At 44.4% G+C, this 15,861-nt stretch overlaps 1 protein-coding gene across 2 annotated transcripts in view; it reads left to right on the top strand.

Annotated features, from left to right (window-relative positions):
* The first annotated feature begins 14,183 nt into the window (after positions 1-14,183).
* The window catches only part of LOC126298569 (uncharacterized), a 70,959-nt gene continuing 69,281 nt past the window's right edge, over positions 14,184-15,861 (top strand). The window contains exon 1 of one of the 2 annotated variants that reach the window (XM_049989936.1): positions 14,184-14,336. In XM_049989936.1, the coding sequence (XP_049845893.1) occupies positions 14,335-14,336 (2 nt within the window). In that variant the 5' untranslated portion in view covers positions 14,184-14,334. Of the gene's footprint in view, positions 14,345-15,861 lie in introns of both variants that reach the window. The other variant, XM_049989937.1, reaches the window with a different exon arrangement.

The following is a 15,861-nucleotide window of genomic DNA, read 5'->3' as shown; positions in this document are numbered from 1 at the left end:
ACGGTATACAATGTGGCGATCCGACACCAGGTTGTGGGTATGGCGAATACCCGGTGAACGTCATCTGCCAGGGTGTGTAGTGCCAAAACTAAAATTCGGAGGCGGTGGTGTTATGGTGTAGTCGTGTTTTTCATGGAGGGGGTTTGCACCCCTTGTTGTTTTGCGTGGCACTACCACAGCACAAGCCTACAATGATGCTTTAAGTACCTTCTTGCTTCCCAATGTTGAAGAGCAATTCGGGGATGGCGATTGCATCTTTCAACACGATCGAGCACCTGTCCATAATGCACCGCCTGGAGTGGAGTGGTTACACGACAATAACATCCCTGTAATGGACTGGCCTGCACAGAATCCTGACCTGAATCCTACAGAACACCTTTTGGATGTTTTGGAAAGCCGACTTCTTGCCAGGCCTCACCGACTATCACCGATACCTCTCCTCAGTGCGGCACTCCGTGAAGAATGGGCTGCCATTTCCGAAGAAACGTTCCAGCACCTGATGAACGTATGCTGTCCTCAAGGCTAAAGGTGGGCCAACGCCATATTGAATTACAGCATTACCAATGGAGGGCGCCACAAACTTGTAAGTTATTTTCAGCCAGGTGTCCGGATAGTTTTGATCACATAGTGTATATCGGATGCGTTGGATGGCAGCGAGGAACGTACCATGGGAAGAGAATGAAGAAAATGATGGGAGTGAGAGTGAGACTGATGAAGTGAATACCGGCACTGATGGCGATTAGAGTGAATACGATGAAATATGCTACCGATATGTTCCTACAAATATGTTGCATAATATAACGGAACAAATGTTTACGGTACATACCTAAATTTTACATGTAATTGTAATTAAATTTCTTTTCTTTTCGATGTGATTACCGGCGTTAAGAGCAACTGGGCTTTGTAATAATTCAATGTCGAAAGTTGAAAATTTATGCCAGACTAGGGCTCGAACCTTGATTTTCCTCTTTACACGAGCAGTGTCTTAATCTTTTATGCTATCCGAGCACGCTTTCCATCCGATCCAGATTTTCAACTTACCGCACGCTACGAAGTAGCGTCCCTGTCCATTTACTTCATTTTACTGGCAGCGTTTCCTGTATTCCTACAAGAGCTATGGATCTTATTGTGCATCCACACTCAGGATATCACAGTAGTCAAACTTAAAAAATTTCAGCGTTCGCCATTGAATTATGCCCATGCCCAATTGCGGCTGACGTCGGTACATTCCTAGAAGTACTGATATTTACAGAAGCTGTATCAAAAAGTGTGGTGTCTTCTCTGTCGGACGTTTAGGGGTACGTCTTATATGCTGCGTCGGCTTATTATCGGCTCAATGCGGCAGAATATATGGTCACCGCCTTAACAGAGCGCTATAAATGCTGCAGAACGGGCACTAGATGGCCTTGTAACCCGCCAGCTCTATCAAAAAGTCTCGGCACTGAAGCATTATGTACAGGAGTTGGACAAAAATATGGAAATACACATAGAAATGCATACCTGAACATAAATACAGATGCTAACCAAGTCTGCAGGTGGCGCTGTTGTATCTGACCACGAACGGCAGCTGTGCAATGTTCTCAGTATGTTGCAAATGTTAGTCGTTGTTAGAACAATGTTCTGTGTAGTAGTGAGTCCATCATGTCGGAGTTAAGTGAATTCGAACGTGGGCACATTGTTGGTGTTCGTGTGGAGCGTGCGTCAGTAATGAAGGTAGCCGAAGTGTTTGGTGTGCCAAAGAGGCACTGTGTCTAAGATTTTATGCCGCATAAATGGGAAGCGGGAAAAGACCATCCGCTGAGTCACAACGTGGACGTTGTCTTAAGTGATCGCGGTGGACGATCATTGAAAAGAGTTGTGACCAAAAGCAAAGAGGGCTACAGCTGCAAAAGTCACTGCACACTCAATGTCGCACATGCGAACCCTATGAGCACCAAAACAACGCGAAGGGAGCTCCAGAAGGTGGAAACTGCAGATCGGGATGCAATTCCAAAACCATATAGCAGTGATGCAAATGCCTGTAAGAGGAAAACGTGGTTTCTGGAACGATGGAAGGAAGTTATTTGGTAGGATGTTTCACACTGTTTACATATTCTGGCAGAGTTTACGTCCCAAGAGTGAAACATTGGCGGAGGTTCGGCAATGATTTTGGCAGCCATATTGCGGTACTCTAGGGGCCTCATGGCTACTTTACGAGATCCCATCATTGACAGGGATTTCGTGACCGCTTTGGCTGATCAGGTCCATTCCATGGTACAATTTTTGTATCTCAATGGTGACTATGTTACAAGGTGACAGGCCCCTGTCCACACAGCTCGTATCGTCCAGGACTTGTTTTGCGAGCACGAGATGGAATTTTCATATCTCCCCTGTCCACCACAGTCACCAGATCGCAATATTATTGAGACTCTGTGGTCAGTTTTCGAAAGAAGGGAGCGTAATCGTTATCCATCCCATCATAGTTACCTGAAGTTGCAGTTGTTTTTCAGGAAGAATGGTATAAGATTCCGTTGAAAATCATACAGGGCCTGTATTTATCCATTTCGAGGCGACTTGGAGAAGCTTTGAATGTCATCGGTTTTCGTACATGGTATTAACCATGGAAATGCGTTGTGTTTTCGGTGGTTTTATATTATCGTCCAGCCTCTCTACATATAACAGTCGGTCGTGTGGAATCAGCGCAGTAAGATGGTTCTTCACGGAGACTTGAAGGAGTGGTCAAATGAAACAACTATGTTTGGACGTGCCCGTGACCACACAGTGAATGAAGATGCCCGATTTGTTGGGGAATCAACGCGGAATGTCCAACGTGTCTACAATTAGTGCTGTACCGCTGGCAATCATGTAACACGACGTAAGAACAGTGGCCGTAAAAAGCAACTAACCGACAGGGATCGGAGGCGAGTGGCACTCTTCTGTCAATGACAATCGATTTCAGATCCGACTGTCAACGCACGCAGAGCCATCTGAACCAGTCCCGAGTGAACATGGAGAAGAGTTCTGCATCCAAAGGCCATTTGGAGTCAGTTACTTCTCTAAAGGCCATTGCTCACAATGGCTTCACTGCTTACACATTTCGACCGTTTTCTGTCTGGCCGCAGGTACACAGTGATCCTCACAACGCTATTAACTATTACTAAGAACTGCGCCATCTAATGATGAGTCGCTATACGACCTTGAAACCGATTATCGGAAAATACAGATTCTACCATCACGAAAGGCGATTGGTCTCAGTTGTCTCTGAAAACAGCTGTTTTCGGAAGTCTCTATACGTTTTTTGTATCGTTCACTTTTTCAGTCAGAAAGCGTCTAAATTATTTTGTCTTTTTCTCTCTTCGCCACTGGCGTACAGATTTTTGTTATTGTTTCCAATTAGTTTTCTCGTTTCTTTCTTTTCTGTAGTCACAGTCATGTACCTGTACCTGCAGCAACTGTATCAAAAACATAAACCATTTGGATGAAGAAGTATAACGAATGAAAGAACGAGGATAAGACGGAAGATTCTACAACTCAAGGTAATAGGCTATAACGTCTCCGCGACCAGGCGCTGAAAATGGCGCAATGCCGGACGACCGTATCATGTGGTGTCATTCGGATGCAGTATGGTGAGGGATGAAGTCAGCACACCACTCTCCACACCTTTGTCGACTTTCCAGACCGTGGAGCCGCTGATTCCCATTCCAGTAACAAAGTTGGCATCACGAGACTGAGAGGACCCTGTTTCAGTTCTCCTACCAAGGAGAAATCCCTTGCAGTACCGGTAAATGAATCCGGGTCCTCCGTATGACAGTCAGACGAGCTCACAATAGAACAATAGGCCAAAAAATAAATAAACAAATATACACTTCCCAAAAGAATTAGAGAAACGTGCTTTGGGTAGCTACTATACTCCACTGAGCAATAACTGAGGACTGGGTATGTTACCAAACACTACCTTATCTGTCCGCAGCTCGTGGTCGTTCGGTAGCGTTCTCGCTTCCCGCGCCCGGGTTCCCGGTTTCGATTCCTGGCGGGGTCAGGGATTTTCTCTGCCTCGTGGTGACTGGGTGTTGTGTGATGTCCTTAGGTTAGTTAGGTTTAAGTAGTTCTAAGTTCTACGGCACTGATGATCATAGATGTTAAGTCCCATAGTGCTCAGAGCCATTTGAACCACTACCTTATCTTTCACAAATTAAGTACACCACAATTATCATTACAACCTCTATCGTTTGCATAAAAAGAACTGAAATGTCCAGCAAGTATCAAAAACCAAGCGGGAACAATCATTCATCCCTTCATCTTGCGTGCTTTTCATTGGACTTTGAGAGCTATAATAACAGGCATGCCCTGCGTGAGCGTTTATCACTCACTGACTCATACGTGACATGCTCCATGTAAGTCTACGAAGGTCGTTCTGCGGTATCCCCTCTCATTCTTCAATGAGACCCCATGGGGATTCTTGGAGAGTCTGTGGTGGAACAGGACGACCACGAACACGTCTGTCAAGCGTATCCCACATATGGATAATGGGCTTTAGGTCGAGACTCTCGGCCAGCCATTCCTTTACTTCAACGTCCAAGCTTCGCAAGACATCTCTCCTACCGCCCGCCACAGAGGCCCTGGCGTTAGAAAGAAAAAAAGGTTCTAATGGCCCTGAGCACTATGGGACTTAACTTCTGAGGTCATCAGCCCCCTAGAACTTAGAACTACTTAAACCTAACTAACCTAAGGACATCACATACATCCATGCCCGAGGCAGGAGTCGAAACTGCGACCGTAGCAGCAGCGCAGCTCTGGACTGAAGCGCCTAGAACCGCTCGGCTACAGAGGCCGGCTGTCATATTTAAATAACGCACACAGTTAAGGTCTGTGACCTTGACCTTTGACTTTAAATACCTCAAAACATGTCACGTTCTAAATTGACGAAAAAATATATTTGCTTTTTCATGTTACGCTATACAATGACGTAAAAGAATTAGGTTGGGATGGCAATAGAATGAGGATATATAAATTAATATGTGCAGCAGTGTGTTGCATTAATGCAAAATAAATTGTATTCATACTCACTGTTAGTTGTACAATGAAAGTGACACCCTTCAATGTTCTTGGAGCACCTTTCCAACAACTGTCTGGGTGTCATTTCATGAGAATTGTATATTCACTGTAGACTCGCACGGACAGCAAGTATGTTGGTGATACGAGAAACACATTTTTTTTGGTGTGAAATCTTATGGGACTTAACTGCTAAGGTAATCAGTCCCTAAGCTTACACACACTACTTAACCTAAATTATCCTAAGGACAAACACACACACACCCATGCCCGAGGGAGGACTCGAACCCCTGCCGGGACCAGCCGCACAGTCCATGACTGCAGCGCCCAGACCGCTCGGCTAATCCCGCGCGTCCCAGAATTACAATCACATGGTCCTTTGCCATGTGATGTGGCAAACAAATGCCACTCTACAGAGACAACGAAATCAGCCTGATGAAAAGTTACGTTGGCAAAGTTCTTGCAATTCTTGTACTGGGCTGCAGCACCATTTGAGAAGTAGTACACATACTTGAGTGTTCTATGGAAATGGGATCTCATGAAGCTAATCAAGTGACACTGATAAAGATGAACAGCCACTGTGTTATGTTTAAGGTATTCTGATATTATAAACAAAGGACATGTGATGAGTTGTACGGTTTTCTGGGTGGATGAACGGTGGCCTGTGCGTTGTTCCATTGAAACCCCTGTACCTCATCCTGCAGGACAAAAGGACCACAGATGGTACACATGCCTGGAGAATGGTTCTATTTGTGTATGTCCACAATTTATACGTTATTTTAGCAATTCAGTTTTCATCAAACAAGTCTTGCAAAGTGTGTCACGATAGAATGTGTACCTGGGCAGTTTTCACATGTGGACATACAGCATTTTCGCTGTGCAGGATTACAAATGAGCCGAGCAAAACAGTGACTGTACGTGCTGGGGTAACAGTCTGCATCACGTGTCAACTCTTTTAATCTGGAACCTTCCAACATGAGCTTCGCATTTTGATGAATACTGCAAAAACACACACACTATGGGTACCGGTTGCACCAGCCGAAACACAACTCTTCGGTCGCAACTGGCACAATTTCGATAATCATACACTCCTGGAAATGGAAAAAAGAACACATTGACACCGGTGTGTCAGACCCACCATACTTGCTCCGGACACTGCGAGAGGGCTGTACAAGCAATGATCACACGCACGGCACAGCGGACACACCAGGAACCGCGGTGTGGCCGTCGAATGGCGCTAGCTGCGCAGCATTTGTGCACCGCCGCCGTCAGTGTCAGCCAGTTTGCCGTGGCATACGGAGCTCCATCGCAGTCTTTAACACTGGTAGCATGCCGCGACAGCGTGGACGTGAACCGTATGTGCAGTTGACGGACTTTGAGCGAGGGCGTATAGTGGGCATGCGGGAGGCCGGGTGGACGTACCGCCGAATTGCTCAACACGTGGGGCGTGAGGTCTCCACAGTACATCGATGTTGTCGCCAGTGGTCGGCGGAAGGTGCACGTGCCCGTCGACCTGGGACCGGACCGCAGCGACGCACGGATGCACGCCAAGACCGTAGGATCCTACGCAGTGCCATAGGGGACCGCACCGCCACTTCCCAGCAAATTAGGGACACTGTTGCTCCTGGGGTATCGGCGAGGACCATTCGCAACCGTCTCCATGAAGCTGGGCTACGGTCCCGCACACCATTAGGCCGTCTTCCGCTCACGCCCCAACATCGTGCAGCCCGCCTCCAGTGGTGTCGCGACAGGCGTGAATGGAGGGACGAATAGAGACGTGTCGTCTTCAGCGATGATAGTCGCTTCTGCCTTGGTGCCAATGATGGTCGTATGCGTGTTTGGCGCCGTGCAGGTGAGCGCCACAATCAGGACTGCATACGACTGAGGCACACAGGGCCAACACCCGGCATCATGGTGTGGGGAGCGATCTCCTACACTGGCCGTACACCTCTGGTGATCGTCGAGGGGACACTGAATAGTGCATGGTACATCCAAACCGTCATCGGACCAATCGTTCTACCATTCCTAGACCGGCAAGGGAACTTGCTGTTCCAACAGGACAATGCACGTCCGCATGTATCCCGTGCCACCCAACGTTCTCTAGAAGGTGTAAGTCAACTACCCTGGCCAGCAAGATCTCCGGATCTGTCCCCCATTGAGCATGTTTGGGACTGGATGAAGTGTCCTTTCACGCGGTCTGCACGTCCAGCACGAACGCTGGTCCAACTGAGGCGCCAGGTGGAAATGGCATGGCAAGCCGTTCCACAGGACTACATCCAGTATCTCTACGATCGTCTCCATGGGAGAATAGCAGCCTACATTGCTGCGAAAGGTGGATATACACTGTACTAGTGCCGACATTGTGCATGCTCTGTTGCCTGTGTCTATGTGCCTGTGGTTCTGTCAGTGTGATCATGTGATGTATCTGACCCCAGGAATGTGTCAATAAAGTTTCCCCTTCCTGGGACAATGAATTCACGGTGTTCTTATTTCAATTTCCAGGAGTGTATTTTCAGTCCTCGGTGTTCATCTTTCAATGCCTGAAACAGTACATGCAGGTTTCCCAACGGTAGTCGTTTTACTTCATGAATCCTGGAACCATTTTCATTGAGAGAAACAAAATCTTTCTTCCTAGGCAAACAACGGCCTATATAGTTTCTGTTGTAAAATTCTATGACACCGTTCACAATTTGTTCACTTAAGAGACGTTAAGATCTTGGCCTCGGAGTTGCTAAGACACCACAATCTTTGACTAATTGTTTTCCTCACTAAACAGTTACAGGCTCCAAATTCATTTTCAATCCTTCGAATGCTCCGAATGCTCCAGCTTATCGGAAGAAGTGTCGAAATTTCGACCTTATCACTGCTGTTGGTGCTGTGACTGAATTTCTCTTTCGATTGCTTTATCATTTCAGATTCAGCATTAGTTTTATAATGTGAATTTTCTTCCGCACTAGGTAAGTACTTCGGAATACCTCAGACAGTTGCTTGAACTTCGTCTGTGCGTATGTTTTCTCACCCAGTTTCTTCTTTTTCACTGGGGACTGCCAAGAGATACAAACCTATCATTTAATGCATCTAAAGCAACTTTTGGGGCTACAGATATGTCTGACTTGTCAGAGGATCTACGCAGGTTTGTGTTTTCCACTTGTTTCATTGTAGTTGGATCACCCACAGGTCCTTGTCCCTGAGTTAATTTTTGGCTACATTTATCACCTGTCTTGCAGTCTGTCGTTATGCTACTGATAATGTCCGTCAAATGGTTCAAATGGCTCTGAGCACTATGGGACTTAAGGACATCACACACATCCATGACCGAGGCAGGATTCGAACCTGCGACCGTAGCGGTCGCGCGGTTCCAGACTGAAGCGCCTAGAACCTCTCGGCCACTCTGGTCGGCGATAATGTCAGTCACCCACATTTGAAATTTAAGTAGATTTTTCTTGTATCTTTTGTGTCCACCTTTCCTGAGTGGATTATAGCAATACATGATCTTCTCAAACTCCAATTTCAAGGTAGATTTGGATAATTTCAACACACTATATCTTTTGCAGTATCTACATGTGTACATGTAGCAGCCACACTGCCATCCAATATTTGATAGCTTGGTATTGGCCAGCCACACTGTTACCTTACTGCGCATTGTTATAACACCACCTTTTTAACAATAAACAGGTTTTTCAGTGCTTTGTATCATATTGTTGGAGTATGATACAATTTATTTTGCATTACTGCAACACATTGTAGTACATTTTAATTTATATCTTCTAATCCCATTGGCATCCAAACTTGATTTTTTTGCTTTGTTGTATAGTGTAGCAGGAAGAGGCAAATGTATTCTTTCGTCAGTTTCGAAGACGACAGGTATTGAGACTTTTAAGGTCATAGGTCAAGGTCACTGACCTTAATGGAGCATTGGCGGAGCTGTCATCTGTACTCACGTGGTTCACGTGAAACGGTTTCCGCCGTGATTATGGTCGCACGACGGGAATTAACCAACACTGAACGCGGAATGGAGCTAGGCACACTGGACACTCCATTTCGGAAATCGACTGGGAATTCAGTACTCCGCGATCCACAGTGTGAAGAGAGTGCGGAGGGTACCACATTTCAGACATTACCTCTCGCCACAGACAACGCAGTGGCCGAAGGCCTTCACTCAACGACCGAGAGCAGCGGCCTTTGCGTAGAGTTGACAGTGCTAACAGACAAGCAAAACTGAGTGAAATAACAGCAGAAATCAATATGGGACGTACGAGGAACGTATCCGTAGAACAGTGCGGGGAAATTTGGCGTTAATGGGATATTGCAGCAGACGTCTGAGGAGATGGCTTTTGCTAACAGCATGACAGCCTGCAGTGCCTCTCCTGGGCTCGTGACCATATGCCCGATTGCACCCTAGACGACTGGAAAACTGTTGCACGGTCAGATGAGTCGCAATTTCAGTTGGTAAGAGCTAATGGTAGGTTTCGAGTGTGGCGCAGACCCCATGAAGCCATGGACCCAAGTTGTCAACAAGGCACTGTGCAAGCTGATGGTGGCTCCAATAATGGTGTGGGCTGTGTTTACATGGAATGGACTAGGTGCTCTAGATGTTCGGCGACTAGGAGACCAATTGCAGCCATTTATAGACTTCATGTTCCCAAGAAACAATGCAATTTTTACGGATGATAATGCGTTGTGTCACCAGGCCACAATTGTTCGTGACTGATCTGAAGAACACTCTGGACAGTTCGAGCTAATGGTTTGGCCACCCAGACATACCGACATGAATCTTATTAAGTTAGTTCGTGTACAAAATCCTGGACTTGCAACACTTTCGTCGCTATGGACGGCTATATTGGCAGCATGGCTCGATATTTCTGCAGGAGACTTCTAAACACTTGTTGAGTCCATGACACGTCTACTTACTTGCACTACGCTCAGCAAAAGTTGGTCCGACCGATATTAGGAGGTATTCCATGACTTTGAAAGTGAAGGCACTGAAAAGAATTGGAGAAAGACAAATTTATGGCACAACTTGCCTAAAACAGGGGCTATGTTGGTAGGAAACATCCTGAGGCACTGGGTTGTTTTGAAAATTAGCCTTCTGCAAACACAATTAGTTTATTTTTATATTTACCCAGACATGTTTCGACGCCAATATGTCTTCTTCTGTCGGTCAAATTTTTATTTCTGTAATGTACAATATCACATTTGTAATAATTTAACTGCTGTAAGCCTAAGAAATACAATATTTGCAATTTGCTTCGCTGTATATGTATAATATGTATATGAATAATATGTATATGTATAAAAATACAGTTCAGTTAGCGATGCAACAGTATGGTGAGTGTGTAAACCAAACGAAGCAAATTGCAAATATTATATTTCTTAGGCCTACAGCAGTTAAATTATTACGAATGTGATACTGTACTTTACAGAAAGGAAAATTTGATTCACAGAAGATGACACACTGGTGTCGAAATATGTCGGGGTAAATATAAAAATAAACTAATTGTGTTTGCATAAAGCTGATTTCCAAAACAACCCATGTTTAAATCGCAAACACGGAGGAACGAAAGGAGGACCTTCAAATATTTAATAAGTCACAGTTTCAAAATACTAAGGCGAATTCTTTACAGACGAGTGGAAAAACTGGTAGAAGCCGACCTCGGGGAAGATCAGTTTGGATTCCGTAGAAATGTTGGAACACGTGAGGCAATACTGACCCTACGACTTGTCTTAGAAGAAAGATTAAGGAAAGTCAAACCTACGTTTGTAGCATTTGTAGACTTAGAGAAAGCTTTTGACAATGTTGACTGGAATACTCTCTTTCAAATTCTGAAGGCGGCAGGGATAAAATACAGAGAGCGAAAGGCTGTTTACAATTTGTACAGGAACCAGATGGCAATTATAAGAGTCGAGGGGCATGAAGGGGAAGCTGTGGTTGGGATGGCAGTGAGACAGGGTTGTAGCCTCTCCCCGATGTTATTCAATCTGCATACTGAGCAAGCAGTAAAGGAAACAAAAGAAAAATTCGGAGTAGGAATTAAAATCCATATACAAAAAATAAAATCTTTGCGGTTTGCCGATGACATTGTAATTCTGTCAGATACAGCAAAGGACCTGGACAAGCAGTTGAACGGAATGGACGAGGGGATTAGATTAGGAAATGAGACACTTAAAGTAGTAGATGAGTTTTGCTATTTGGGGAGCAAAATAACTGATGATTGTCGAAGTAGAGAGGATATAAAGTATTGACTGGCAATGGGAAAAAAATGGTTCAAATGGCTCTGAGCACTATGCGACTTAACATCTGTGGTCATCAGTCGCCTAGAACTTGGAACTAATTAAACCTAACTAACCTAAGGACATCACACACATCCATGCCCGAGGCAGGATTCGAACCTGCGACCGTAGCAGTCGCGCGGTTCAGGACTGAGCGCCTAGAACCGCGAGACCACCGCGGCCGGCCGGCAATGGGAAGGAAAGCGTTTCTGAAGAAGAGAAATTTGTTAACATCGAGTATAGATTTAAGTGTCCCGAAGTCATTTCTGAAAGTACTTGTATGGAACGTACCCCCGTACGGAAGTGCAACATGGACGATAAATAGTTTGGACAAGAAAAGAATAGAAGCTTTCGAAATGTGGTGCTACAGAAGAATGCTGAAGATTAGTTGGGTAGAGCACGTAACTAATGAGGAGGTACTAAATAGTATGTGAGAGAAGAGAAATCTGTCACACAACTTGAGTAAATGAAGGGAACGGTTGGTAGGGCATATTCTGAGGCATCAAGGCATCACCAATTTACTATTGAAGGACAGAGTGGAGGGTAAAAACCGTAGAGGGAGAGCAAGACATGGATACACTAAGCAGAGTGAGAAGGATGTAGGTTGCAGTAAGTACTGGGAGATGAAGAAGCTTGCACAGGATAGGGTAGCATGGAGAGCTGCATCAAGTCAGTCTCTGGACTGAAGACCACAACAACAGCAACAGCAACATACTCCATTCCGTCTCTTTTCATCATTTTAGCGTTTTTGTTGTTTTAACTAAATGGTTTCGGGCAGGTGCAATAGATTAGGTTTTGTCATCAAAATTGTAATTGACGAGTTCAAAAAATGGTTCAAATGGCTCTGAGCACTATGGGAATTAACATCTATGGTCATCAGTCCCCTATAACTTAGAACTATTTAAACCTAACTAACGTAAGGACATCACACAACACCCAGCCATCACGAGGCAGAGAAAATCCCCGACCCCGCCGGGAATCGAACCCGGGAACACGGCGTGGGAAGCGAGAACGCTACCGCACGACCACGGGATGCGGGCAATTGACGAGTTCATTAAAACTAGTGCCATTGTCAAAAGTTTACATTTTTATGGAGAGCGATAAAAGAGGGCAAATCATTGTATGTGCCCTCGTCCTCGATTTTATTTCTTAAACTGCTTCCCGGGCATACCTAAAACATTCCTATTGCATTATACCAACTTGCCTTTCAACGTACCTTCAAGTAAAATTTGTTCAAAGTACTGTCCTCACTTCCACAAGTGCTTTTTGTCAGAAAATGTAGCGGGAAAAGATGGAACGGCACAATAACTGCTTTTTAATAATAATGGTTCAAATGGCTCTGAGCACTATGCGACTTAACATCTGTGGTCATCAGTCGCCTAGAACTTAGAACTAATTAAACCTAACTAACCTAAGGATATCACACACATCCATGCCCGAGGCAGGATTCGAACCAGCGACCGTAGCAGTCGCGCCGTTCCGGACTGAGCGCCTAGAACCGCGAGACCACCGCGGCCGGCTTTTTAATAATATCATGACATGCTAATGTATTACAAAACAAAAGGTTCAGTTACCACTATGAACCTCAGTGTCTCGGTTTTGTTTTTTACCTGAAGTACTAATAAACCCAGTGTCATTGAGGAAAAAAGAATTAGAATATTGGAAAAGAAATTAGTAATTCTGTTAAATATTTTCAGGCTGTGTACCAGCAAATGAAGACATCAATGATTTTCAGTAAAGCATGTAAGTGAAAGAGGAACTGTACGAGGCGTGATGTTGTGCTTTCCACTAAAACTGTTTGTAGAGCTGCTGTTACGAGTCAGAAGCTACTGCGCAGTGTGCAATTAACCGAGAGAGACTGCATACAAAGTCACGAATGCCTCTCTACAATCAGGTAGCTGTGTTGTAATAGCATCGGGGGACTTAATATTCAGGAAAAAAAAGATGTCGCGTGCAAAAGAAGTACCAGACAGTGAACTCGCTCCCTCTCCGTGTACTGTTTTGCGTAGCGTTCGTCGTTCCACATCATCGACTGTGATAAGACTAGCCAAACAGAAGTCTCGGACGGACTTTTTTTTACTTCAGATATCGGAGGAAATTTTTTCTCTGTTTTCAGCTGTTGTCGAGTGAAAGCATCGCAGTCTTTTGTACGTGCAACCAAGGGGAGCAGATATCTTTTCACCTACATACTTTCCTGTAAAGAATAGCAAATAGAAATATTTACTGCCGGAGAAAAAGAAAAGGCGGAAACAATGTTTACCTGCTGTCATCTCCAACACGTTTGGTGGAACCGGCTGTGCCAATGCCAATGACATGAACCTCGCCCGTCAGCCTCTTCTTTTACGTTACATTCTTCTTTCCTTACTGACGTTTCTGGATACTGTCTTCGTACTTCATTACAGAATCAGTGACACTGAACCTTAACAAAGGGAAAGACTAAACCGAAAGACCTCAACAATAAATATTCAGGTAGCGTTGTCACTAAAATTCACACACTAATAGCACTTGTCAAACGACAAAGGCTATTTCCATGATAAACCTTTTCTACACTGACTGTTTATGAAGAAACGCTCAGTCTTTCAGCTGCAGTAATTCAGGCCAAGGGCTGATCCCGACAAAATTTGATTAATGCAAATAGTGAGTCTTGGGCATGGCTACTAAAATGTGCTGAAACCACTAAAACAAAAAATAACAAGGTCTGTTTCTCTAATGAACTCTTCAATTTGAATATCGCCATGTATAAGTGCCTAGTCTGTTTTAGAAGTTTCGTATTTTTGGTACCGCTGAATAACGTAGATACAATGTGATCGACTCGTAGGTCGACTGTATCATCTCGAACGTGCATGGGGTAGATCCTTCACGACTCATTTCCCACCGGAATTTGCATGGGGGAAGAACTGTACAGACGATAACAGCGGCTATCAAAACGTAAACATTAGTACGGAGGGAATCTTGGACGGTATTGCCAGTCGCGTGCTCGCCTGAGACCCTGGCCGTCGGGTGGCTGCTGTAGCAATTGGCTGACACCGGCAAATGTAAGCAGGTAAAGAAAATGTGTTGCTTTCTAAGTTTCCGCCTCAGTTTTCGGATGGAAATTTTCTGCAAGTCCCGTTTCTGTTGTGAAACACATTTTATGAAAGATTTTTTTAAATATATAATCTGACCGTGTACTCTGTTTCTTCTATCATATCTGTAATAGAGCGTGGGTCTAGTTTTCGTACAAAACATGTTAAAAACCTTTTGGCAGTGGAATAAAAGTCCATTAGCTTACAGGTCATTTCTGCCGTTAGGTTATATTTTCAAGTTTTGAAGACTTGCTACTTTCGTTCGGTGGTTTAGTTTTTCAAACCTTGCGACTAGCTAACTCGTCATGCAAGCTATTATGCTATTCACCAGTCTATATCCGGGAAAGTGGCTTTCACGTTCTACATTCACATCAAAATCTTGCATTAGGTCTGTGGTTCGCAACATCAAATTTCCACCTTCCCCCCCCCCCCCCCCCCCCCCCCCCCCTCACCAGAAACTTGTTTTCGTAGGAGTAAGAAGGAAAGTCTGTTTCGGTCACGAAACTAAATTACTTGAAAAGGTCATTAGTCTATTTCGTGGGACTGTAATGCTGATAAGTTACAAATTAATTTTTTAAACTGCCATAATTAAAGCGTGTCCCAATGTGCCGCTTGTGGAACGAGTGTATGGACATCTTCCTCACACAGTGCACCCAGTAACAACCCATTTTGTACTGTGTACGATCCATATATGACACAAAAATTGACGGATCCATCGCCTAGGCTTATTTATCTGCTGAAAATGCCTTCTCAGAATGGGTGGTTGCGACAGTGGACCAGGAGATGCTTCACTATCCACTTAACACAAAAGAGAAAAGGCGGTGGAGGTGGCCGTTCGGGAAGCGTTTGCAGTCGGAAGTTTTGAAATACTTTCCATATCAGGGAGGAATAGTCCAGCAGACAAGTGGTTTACATAGTGTAGTGCTTCATTGTTCTAGAAATAAGGTTGCTAGAAATCACGTGTTTCATTGACTTACTACTTCGTAGTTTAGTAAAACATGTACAAAAACTATGTATTTCCTTCTGAAAATAACGAACAACGAATCGTCAGTTCTAAATGGTAGTAGTTAATTATTGATGAGGGTGGGGGGAGGCATCGTAAGCACCTGATTCTGTCACTGCTCAGACCTGCTGGGTAATAAACGGCATCGACGTTGTTCTGACGTGTTAAGTAGCTTCGTGAAAATTCCTCGTAATGTTGAAAATGAGATAGCCATTCTAAGCCGCATGGCTTTTCAACTCGTTATAAACTGTCTCATAGCCTGCCATCCTAACAATTTAATAGTCTTACCCCCTTAAGGCAGCTGTTCTGCTTATACCCGTGTACATCTGTAAAATATCGTTTGAGTTCTGTTACTAAATGTAACTATTAAATGAAGCAGCTCTAACTATATTAGGTAGATTGCACTAGTAACTAGTCATTTGACAGATGCTACACAAAGGATAGTCCAATGGCAAAGTGATCATTGTTTACTAAATAAAATGGGCGTTATTC

Source organism: Schistocerca gregaria, chromosome X, assembly GCF_023897955.1.
Source record: "Schistocerca gregaria isolate iqSchGreg1 chromosome X, iqSchGreg1.2, whole genome shotgun sequence".
Lineage (NCBI taxonomy): Eukaryota > Metazoa > Arthropoda > Insecta > Orthoptera > Acrididae > Schistocerca > Schistocerca gregaria.
Note: the sequence above shows the minus strand (reverse complement) of the source record. Positions and strands in the feature narration are given on the sequence as shown.